Raw genomic sequence first — 11082 nt, 5'->3', positions numbered from 1 at the left:
ACCCCCTTCATGAACAGGCCATTTTTTGCTATTCAGCACTGCACTATTTTAACTAGTAATTGTGCGGTCATGCAATGCTGTACCCAAATAACTTTTATATAATTTTTTCCCACAAATAGAGCTTTCTCTTTGTGCTATTTGATCACCAATGGGTTTTATTTTTTACGATATAAATGAAAAAACAATATATAAAACATATCCAATAAAACATTTAAAAAAATTGAATTTCTACAGAAATTACTGTATTTATTGGCGTATAACACTCACCTTTTTACCCTGAAAATAAATGTGCCTGCGTGTTATTTGCAGGGGGTTGTTGAATGTTTTTTTTCCTGAAACTTCCCTCTTAAAGTTAGGGTGCGTGTTATACGCCTGTGCGTGTTATACGCCAATAAATACGGTATGCCCAAAATGTATTCTGCTACATGTTTTTTGTTAAAAAAATCCCAATAAGTGTATATTGATTGGTTTGTGTGAAAGCATCTACAAACTATGGTATATATGTGTGCCTAAGGTTAAATATGAGCCTAACAATGTGTAATGTGTGCTGCTTTTACTAACAGATCTCTCTTTCTTATCCCTGCTATGCAGGGATGTGAACGAGATCGTTCCCCCTGTACAGAGTTGACAATTAACACAGGGCTCTAGGCTATGATTGCACAAAGTGGATCAGCAGGTCTCAGACAGCGGGTGTCGGCAGGCGTGCGCACCCTAAACCCGGAAGCAGGTAGCAGTATGGGTATGTTGCTTTGCCTGCACAGGCCACCCGTCTGCAGTACAGAACATAATGATTAATCTTTTTTATTTGCTCACTTTTGGTCTGTTAAATATACCATTGAAAGTGCTTTGTTATATCTGTTTAATAATACCTGTTGATCCTATTGTTATGAGTTGACATTGTTTTGAGGACTACAGAACCCTACACATCTATCTTATGTAAAAGAGAGTAGAGGGAATTCCCAGTAGTCCGATTCTGTTCCTGTTGTCCCTATACAATAAAGTGAGAGCAAGCTTTGCTATCCATAGTCGGGAAGTGTGAAACTGGCAGAATTACCAGGTGATAGGATAAAATGTTTAAAAAAAGAACGAATATTTCCACCATATCTAAGAACTGGTCAGTTGCAATACATTACATTCTTGTTTTTTGGGTTCAGATATGCTTTAAACACTTTATTACTTTTAAAAATGGCAGAATGATGTACATGCATTCCTGTAGTGAGTTTATAAACAGCACTGTATAAAGAATAGAGGTGGTGAGCGTGCCTGTGAATGGCTATAATCCTAGCTGTCAGACAGCTCAGATCACAAACCCAATGTACAGAGTTGGTCAGAGTGGCTCTGTACCTTGTGATCACTGTAACGATCAATCACAGCAATCACTAAAAAGCTGAGAGCCCTTTTCCTCTCACAATGGAGGAAGTAGTATTTATCAATGAAGAGTCAATAAAGGAAGGAATCATAGGCAGCAGCAGATCCTTGATGAGGGGTTTTAATTGATTGTGGTATTTTGTTCACCCATTTACCCCCATCTTTCTTTCCCTATGTGACCTGTATAATTACCTCCTTCATCTCCCTCATCATGCATATTAAACCCTTCACCTCCTGTTGTGTAGGACCTGCACATTAATATTGTGCTGTATCTATTGCACTATTACCAAGATCCAAGGTTTACCACCTCAATAACGGCATGACCAGCATGTTTCTTTCCAAAACAATTTGTAACAAAGACTGAAATTACCATAGGATGTCTTTCAAAAAGGGAACATTTTAGGGGTAATTTTACTGTCCCCACATTTTTTTATAATGTTTTTTTAACATAAGGCAAGGGAAACAACTTAACTTTTAAAAATGTTGGTCCTTTTTCCTTTTGTATATAAAAAAAAAAAGATACATCTGTCTCAAAGAATTATATAAAACCCATTTAGTGTACAGCATATCATGAACATGTAATTGTCAAACTATCATTGCATTGAAAAATGACCTGGCAATAGAAGGGTATAGAGATGCTCGTACTTTACATGGTTAAAGTATTGGCACCAGAAGCTCAGCCTAACAGGCATTTGCAGAATGAGAAGTTGGCAATAGCCACCTATGTTTCTCCCATGAAATGTTTCATATATCTCTCAAACCAGCTTTTATTATAAATCAAATTGTGAAATGTAAAAAAAAAAGCAAGTTAAATTCAAACCCCATAAACTCACCCTATCATTTTAAATGTGTTGCAAATTGTACATATGTCATGAAAAAAACAATAATCTCATGCTACTGGGTATATTAAAAATCCACTGCTTGAGTAAAAGTGCTCTTATAAATACTACCTATTATTTTTCAGAGATTGAAAACTCCACTTTTATACATTTTAATGTTGCTTTCCCTAAATATGGTAACCAGGGGTCTTCTGCAAATTTCATATTTACAGAACACAACTGAAAAATGAATTTTTCGGCTTGTATGATTGGCTTTGCGCAGAAGTATGATCAGAGCTAGGAATAAAATCAGAGACATCCCCTTAGTTTCTGAGATAACTGACACTTTTCTCTGCCAAGAGGACACAAAAGATGCTTCTTTTCTGCAATTGCTCTGGTGAAAATTAAAGCAGGCCCTGATATCAAGCTGTCAGTTTGAGAAAGGTCATAAAGCATACATCAGTTTAAACAGAAAGAATCACTTTTGCAGAGTTGCATGAGCTCGGCATAAAATGGTTGTAGATTGCTCTTTTCAGGTGTGGGCAGATAAACTAGTTAAAATGGTACAGTGCACCCGGAAAATATTCACAGCGCTTCACTTTTTCCACATTTTATGTTACAGACTTATTCCAAAATGGATTAAATTACAGTTGAACCTCGGATTACAAGCATAATCCGTTCCAGGAGTATGTTCGTAATCCAAAGTACTTGCATATCAAAGTGAATTTTCCCATTGAAGTCAATGGAAACTAAAATAATTTGTTCCGCATTGACTTCAATGGGATGCAATACCGAACGCGGCCAGAGGTGGGGGCGCCAGAAAGCGCCAAAAAGGCCTGAGGACACTTCAGCTCGTTTCCTGCGCCCCTGTACCTCAGGCCAAATGAAGTACTGCAGGCCAATGTTCGGCTTTTCTCGGCTCCTGCACCCCCGTACCTCAGGCCAAATGATATACTGCAGGCCTATTTTCGGCTCTGCTCGGCTTCTGCGCCCCCGTACCTCAGGCCAAATTAGGTATTGCAGGCCTATTTAGCTTGAATTATGCTCGTCTTGCGATTCAACACTCTCAAACCGAGTCAGAATTTAAAAAAATTTAATACTCTCAAACCAAGTTACTCTTAAACCGAGGTTCCACTGTAATTATTTTCCTCATAATTCTGCAAACAATACCCCATATGGACAATGTGAAAGAAGTTTGTTTGAAATCTTTGTAAGTTTATTAAAAATAAAAAAAAATAACATGTACATCAGTATTCACAGCCTTTGCTCAATACTTTGTTGAAGCACCTTTGGCACCAATTATAGCCTCAAGTCTTTAAGTATGATGCTTACAAGTTTGGCACATCTATTTCTGGGCAGTTTCTCCCATTCTTCTTTCCAGGACCTCTCAAGCTCCATCAGGTTGGATGGGGAGCATCGGTGCACAGCCATTTTCAGATTTCCCCAGAGATGTTCAATCAGGTTCAAGTCTGGGCTTTGGCTGGCTCAAGAACATTCACAGAGTTGTACTGTAGCCACCTTTTTCTTATCTTGGCTGTGTGCTTAGGGTCATTATCCTGTTAAAAGATGAACCTTCGCCCCAGTCCAATATCCAGAGCTCTCTGAAAAAGGTTCATCGAGGATGTCTCTGTATATTTCTGTATTCATCTTTCCCTCGATCCAGACTAGTCTCCCAGTTCCTACTGCTGAAATGGTTGGTATTTGCCAGGTGATGAGCGGTGCCTGGTTTCCTCCATACAGGAGGCTTGCAATTCAAGCCAGAGTTCAATCGTTGTTTCATCTGACCACAGAATTCTGTTTGTGAGATTCCTTCAAGTACCTTTCAGCAAACCTCAGGTGGGCTGTCATGTGCCTTTTACTGAGAACTGGCTTCAGTCTGGCCAAGCTACCATACTGGCCTGATTGGTGAAGTGCTGCATAGATGGTTGTTCTTTTAGAAGGTTCTCTTCTCTCCACAGAGAAATGCTGGAGCTTTGTCAGAGTGACCATCAGGTTCTTCACCACCCTGACTAAGGCCCTTCTACCCCAATCTCTAGGTAGAGTCCTGGTGGTTCCAAACTTCTTCCATTTATGGATGATGGAGGCCAACTGTGCCCATTGGGACCTTCAATGCTGCAGACATTTTTCTGTACCCTTCCCCAGATCTGTGACTCTGTATAATCCTGTCTCGGAGGTCTACAGACAATTCCTTGGACTTCATGGCTTGCTTTGTGCGCTAACATGCACCGTTACCTGAGGGACCTCATTTGGACAGATGTGTCCATTTCCAAATCATGTCCAAAAGACTGAATTTACCACAGGTGGACTCCAATCAAGTTGTAGAACCATCTCAAGGATGATCAATGAAAACAGGATGCACCTGAGCTCAATTTAGAGTGGCATGGCAAAGGCTGTGATTACTTACTGTATGTGAATGCGTTTTTTTCAATTTTTTATTTTTAATACATTTGCAAAGATTTCAAACAAACTTCTTTCACATTGTTATTATGGGGTATTGTTTGTAAAATTTTGAGGAAAATCTTGGAAAAAGGCTGTAACATAGCAAAATGTGGACAAAGTGAAGCGCTGTGAATACTTTACGGATGCAATGCAAATAAAATATCACTCTCAGTGCCCATGGGGAAAATTATTTCCTTTTATCTCTCGGCTGAGCTGATTATCTCTCGGCTGAGCTGATGTCTGATGTCTACTGTGAAGTGTGCAAATTAGGATAAAATCTGCCTGATTCACACCACTGACAAGACAATTTTTCAAACTGGTGAACTTAGATGGAACATTGCCAATATCTGCTAAATTCCGAAACTCCAGGTATATTATAAATGAGCCCTGATACATAAGGATGAAATGTACCGACTGAATTCTGATCCCGTTAATACCCTTTAACTGGCTGAGGAAGCTACTAGATGATTGTAACAGAACAACGATAACTTGTCTAGAGGTTACATGTTAAAAACATTTAACAAGCTATGTATATTTAGTCAAGAGAATGTAAATAGCTTGCATTTAATACTTCCATAGCCACAACACAAAGCAATCACAAAACAATTAAATAAAAAAAGACCACGTGCTAGTACTGCAATCATTGCAACAATCACTTTGTACCACTTGGAGATTATGCAACGTTTGAGTAAGCAATATTATTAAATACCAGATTTGCCAAGAGACTTCTTAAAAATAAAAGCAAAAACATGAAAATAGTAAAAAATAAGCACTTTGTGATTTGTTTATATTAAAAAGAATAGAAATTAAAAAATGTTAAAATCCAGCCAGACAAACCAGCGCAGCTGAAAAATACTATGCATGGTCCTGATTCCACAAGTCTATTCAATGGGTCGTGCCTATTTTTATGTCCAGCATAAAAATGGCTCACATGCCACACAACATGATGTAGTAGATGGCATGTCATGCTTGCTATATTCTTGCCTAGAATGTTATGGACTTGGTCATCTGAGACACAGTTTGTTTACACGAGTAAAAGTTGTTATCAGAAAGAGCTTTAAGAATAGCTGTTGGTTTCTCTGGTATTTTCGGCTTAGGACTTCTGGTTGGAAGTGGGAGGTCTTCCTGGGAAGTCACTGGGCCATTTACATATTTTATTTGGCTTTCAGAATCAGTTTGGTCACCTTGATTTTCCTGTGTGTTACAAGAAACATACTTGGTCTTGGACCTATTAGGCAGAGGGCATGCTATCTGCTTGCTGTCCTCAAATCCTTGTATGGTACCGTGACAGACTTGAACTGAGGTACAAGTCTTAATAACTTGGCAGGGACTAAAGTTGTCATTTAAAGAAGGAGAGGAAGTTGTGCGAGAACCGAGTGGCTCTTTCATACCAGAATGACTAGTAAGCAATGAAGGCACACTGCCGGATGGTCCTTGGTAGCAAAATGTAGGTTTCAGCTGTGGGAGCTTTCCTAAACTTTTGTGCTGTTCATCAGACAAGTCCAGAACAATACAGATATCAGACTGCAATGTTTGTTTTTCTAATTCATTCAAAGATGAATCGGTAGGACATGGAGGCCATTCTTCTTGGTCTAAATCAGACATGTTATCATACTGTGAAGAACATCTCCTGGTCTCTAATTCTGGGGGCAGAAGGAAACCCTGTTGTCCTGTATTAATGGTGGCCTTACTTTCATCTTCTAGAGTAGGAAGAATACATTCTGCTGTTTGAGAGAAGGTCAAGGAGTCAGAAGAAGGATCATTCTTAATAACAGACAATGTTTCACTCTCACTTTGTGAGGAATGGATGTTTTCATTAGAATATATTACTTCAGCATTTATTACTGGTGTGACCATTTCTGTTATGTCATTTGGCTGCAGGTCTTGTGATTGACTATTGTCAGCACCATCTGTGGCTTTGGAACTGACCATTATCTTGCCCTCATCACATTGTTGCGTACATTCTGTAATAGGGGAACTGATAACTGGTACATTAAGGCTGTTGACTTTTGTTTTAAATTCAGATGATCCTTCTGTTGCAGAACTGGGTTCAAGTACACTTTCATGCTGATCATTTGACTGCAAAAGGGTTTCTTGGCACAAAATGTTTTCTGCTTTATTGTTTAGGGAAATGTTGGGAGATGTGACATTTTGAAGCTTTGACTTATCTGAAGGAGCTTTCGTAGAAACATGCTCCACAGTAAACTGGTCCGCATCCATGGGAGTGTTTACTACCTCTGCAGAAGTAGCTTCTTCTGCCTTGCTACTCGTCCCTTCTACCGCAGTAACTTTGGAAGTGCCATTTTGCTGTAGGGCACATATTTGAGGCTTGATGCCATCAGTTGCATTCGAGTTATTATCATTAATGTCGATGGGGGGTTTGGTGGTTTGTTGGGAATTCTCACCATCCGCCTTTTTCTGAGCATTGGGCTCTGCAACTGTTTTAACTGGCTGTAAATGTACAGGAATATCCTGACCCAAAGTCGTTTTGGGAAACTCTTCAGCTTTACCTAAAAAAAATAAAAACACACACTGTTAAAAAGCAGAAAAAAATAAACCTGTAGGTGCAGGTTACGCTTTAAGTACTGAGCACCTAAAGCCGAACATTACCCAAAAGTGGAAGTTCTGATTGTTTGCATCCTCCCCCTCCATTGTCACATTTGCCACTGTTTGGGGGAAGGGGCAGATGGTATATGGTTTTGATAGGTATCCACTCCCATTTCCCGTCAGATCACCTTGCCTCCCCTCCTTCCCCCCGCAGCCATCTGGGAGACATCACAGGTCCCAGAAGACTGTAGGACCATTCATACGCAGTAGGAAACCGTCTGTGAAGCTGGAAGGCTTCACTGCCAGTTTCCCTTACCTAAGATGCTGGCACCTACACACGAGGCCGATTTAAGAATCATCTCAGGTGAGGACATTGCTGGTTATCTGGTCAGGTAAGAGTCCTTATATTAAAAGCCAGCAGCTACAATGTCTGTAGCTGCTGGGGGGGGGGGGGGGGTAATTGAGAGAGACTGGAGCTCCTCTTTAAGTTACAAATAACTTTTTTTACAACACAGATATCAGCATTAAAAATGTATACATTTATACTCAATACAACTATTGAGTGCATGGGTCTTCAGTACAGATAAAAGTACATATCTTATTTTAGGGATTGCTTTGAGTTAACCTAGAGAAAGGTAGCCTCCTTTGTTAAAATTTGTGTATCCTTGCAAGATGCTGGGAATTTAAAGCCCAACTCTAACCAAAAGTTTTTATTTTTTGGTTTTAGACCAAGTTTTTTACCATGTGCGCACCCTTTGGGGAGAATTCTATTCACATCCTCTCCAGGAGCCAGATAGAATTGGAAGTAAGTAGGGGGGTGATTTCTTGCATAAGAACATGGTCTAAAAATAAAAAACAAAAAGAATTTCCATTCGATTTATCTTCCTAACTCTATTCAGTCAAAACTGTGGATTGAGTTTGGTTTTATGTCAGGTCTTGGCATTTGACACCTATTTTTATAATAATGTATTTAATATATACTGTATCTCCCAAAAGTGAATAGACCCCTCACATTTTTGTAAATATTTTATTATATCTTTTCATGTGACAATACTGAAGAAATTACACTTTTCTACAATGTAAAGGAGTGTACATCTTGTATAACAGTGTAAATTTGCTGTCCCCTCAAAATAACTCAACACAGCCATTAATGTCTAAACCACTGGCAACAAAAGGGAGTACACACCTAAGTGAAAATGTCCAAATCGGGCCCAAAGGGTCAATATTTTCCAGCACTGCCTTAACCTTCTTGGGCATGGCGTTCACCAGAGATTCACAAGGTTATCACTGGAGTCCTCTTCCACTCCTCCATGATGACATCACGGAGCTGGTGGATGTTAGAGACCTTGTGCTCCTCCACCTAACATTTGAGGATGTCCCACAGATGCTCAATAGGGTTTAGGTCTGGAGACATGCTTGGCCAGTCTACCACCTTTACCCTCAGTTTCTTTAGCAAGGCAGTGGTTGTCTTGGGGGTGTGTTTGGGGTCATTATGTTGGAATACTGCCCTGCGGCCCAGTCTCCGAAGGGAGGGGATCATGCTCTGCTTCAGTATGTCCCAGTACATGGTGGCATTGATGGTTCCCCCAATGAACTGTAGCTCCCCAGTGCCGGCAGCACTCATTCAGCCCCAGACCATGACACTCCCACCACCATGCTTGACTGTAGGCAAGACACACTTGTCTTTGTGCTCCTCACCTGGTTTCCGCCACACACGCTTGTCACCATCTGAACTAAATATGTTTTTCTTCGTCCCATCAGACCAGAGGACATAGTTCCAGTAATCTATGTCCTTAGTCTGCTTGTCTTCAGCAAACTGTTTGCAGGCTTTTTTGTGTATCATCTTTAGAAGAGGCTTTCTTCTGGGACGATAGCCATGCAGACAAATTAGATGCAGTGTGCAGCGTATGGTCTGAACAGGCTGACCCCTCCACCCCTTCAACCTCTGCAGCAATGCTGGCAGCACTCATATGTCTATTTCCCAAAGACAACCTATGAACATGAGGCTGAGCATGTGCACTCAACTTCTTTGGTCGACCATGGCGAGGCCTGTTCTGAGTGGTACCTGTCCCGTTAAACCGTTGTATGGTCTTGGCCACCATGCTGCAACTTAGTTTCAGGGTCTTGGCAATCTTCCTATAGCCTAGGTCATCTTTATGTAGAGCAGCAATTCTTTTTTTTTTTTTCAGATCCTCATAGAGTTCTTTGCCATGAGGTGCCATGTTGAGCTTCTAGTGACCAGTATGAGAGAGTGAGAGCGATAACACCAAATTAAACACACCTGCTCCCCATTCACAGCTGAGACTTTGTAACACTAAATAGCCACATGACATCGGGGAGGGAAAATGGCTGATTGGGCCCAATTTGGACATTTTCACCTAGGGGTGTACTCACTTTAGGCTTTTATTGCATACTCTGTATGTCTCCTTAAGTTTCTCCTCTGCCTTCCAGCAGTGGTTCCCATAAATTCACACTGAGCAGAGCATGAGCAGCCCAGTGTCATGTTTTGCTCTCACAATAAATGAACACTTATGTGCTGGATTTATGTCATCCTAAGCTGGCCATCAAGAGAACTGAAGTTGCCAAACCTGGAAGAAGGCCGGGCAAAAATGTCAGTGCTAGCGAGGGAGCTTACGGATCTTGCAAAGCTGCAGGGGAGGCACATACAGGGAATGTTAGATCAAGAATTAGCACGTAACAATAAGCACTTATTAATGAATAGAAAAGATTGTACCTGGAGGAGGCAGCTCAAGTTTCATTTTCCTTAGCTCTGCCATCGATGTCTGTAATTGTTCAACCACAATATCATCATCGTAGCTCAAGGAACGGGCAATCTTCTCTTGGAGAAATTCCCGAAGGTCCTCCATTGACATTTTCAACAAGCGTTCTATGCACAGAGATATAACATAGGTTCAAGAGATGCTGCTTGCCAACAGATGCCAACATACATTGATTTAAATCTGTGATACTATATATATATATTATACCAATAACAGACATTGTTTATAATTAGGAAGTTTAGAAAATACAATGCCATTCTATCCCTGCCAATATATTCTATATAATAAATATGTATAATTATATGAATTGAGAAATGCAACCTCCTTTAACATGGGTTACACTAGATTTGATTAATGGAAATGTCTTACTTTTATGCAGTTTCAGTATGGTGTAAGCCATGGCTGGCAGCACTCGCTCGCCTTCCAAAATATAGATGTCCCACAGCCTCAGAGTGAGTGTAAATGGTGTCTGGAAATGAATAGAAAGCAATGAGGTTAAACTGTCCTGTCGATGCAGCTGTACGTTCTGACCATAAGTATACATTTTTGCTGCTGGGTACAGTACATGTGGGATTGCTACCCAATACATGCAACACCAGAGATCAGAATAATTCAAGTTTCAACCATGTATAAAGCAGAAAGGGTCTGAGCTGGGAACCTTAAAGGACCAGACTGGTCATAAAATGACCAATTCACTTTTGCTTTTTGTGGACTAAGCAAAAATGATACAAGGCAGTTTACTGTTGCTTTGTCTTCAGTACTAAGAACATGGCCAAATAGGTACTGAATAGAAGGTAAGCGTTAAAACATTAACTGTAAAAAAGGGGATTCTCGCAAAGATCTGAATGTTTTTATAACTAGGGTTGTCCCGATACTAGTATGGTTATGGGGCCGATACCAAGCATTTGCCCGAATACTTGTACTGGGGCAAATGCTCCCGATGCTTCACGCGATACTTGTACTGTCAGCGGTGATCAGTGCGTGGGAAAGTTACGGGCACCAATCACCGTTGTATAGATTAAAAATAGACAAGCAGTGGCTGTGAAATGGATTTTCGGAGTTTCCATTATGGGGAAACTGGCTTTTATATACAAGTGCTTTGGATTACAAGCATTCCTCCTGGAACTAAT

At 40.4% G+C, this 11082-nt stretch overlaps 1 protein-coding gene across 1 annotated transcript in view; it reads right to left on the bottom strand.

Moving 5' to 3' along the window:
* Positions 1-5170: 5170 nt before the first annotated feature.
* Positions 5171-11082, bottom strand: part of LOC120917545 — a 120873-nt gene continuing 114961 nt past the window's right edge. Inside the window, exons 12-14 of the mRNA XM_040328915.1 lie at positions 10322-10421; positions 9907-10059; positions 5171-7135 (exon numbers count right to left, since the gene is read on the bottom strand). Of these exons, the coding sequence (XP_040184849.1) occupies positions 5610-7135; positions 9907-10059; positions 10322-10421 (1779 nt within the window). The 3' untranslated portion in view covers positions 5171-5609. The remainder of the gene's footprint in view (positions 7136-9906; positions 10060-10321; positions 10422-11082) is intronic.

Source organism: Rana temporaria, chromosome 11 (genome assembly GCF_905171775.1).
Source record: "Rana temporaria chromosome 11, aRanTem1.1, whole genome shotgun sequence".
Classification (NCBI taxonomy): domain Eukaryota; kingdom Metazoa; phylum Chordata; class Amphibia; order Anura; family Ranidae; genus Rana; species Rana temporaria.
This window is presented reverse-complemented; position numbering and strand designations above follow the sequence as displayed.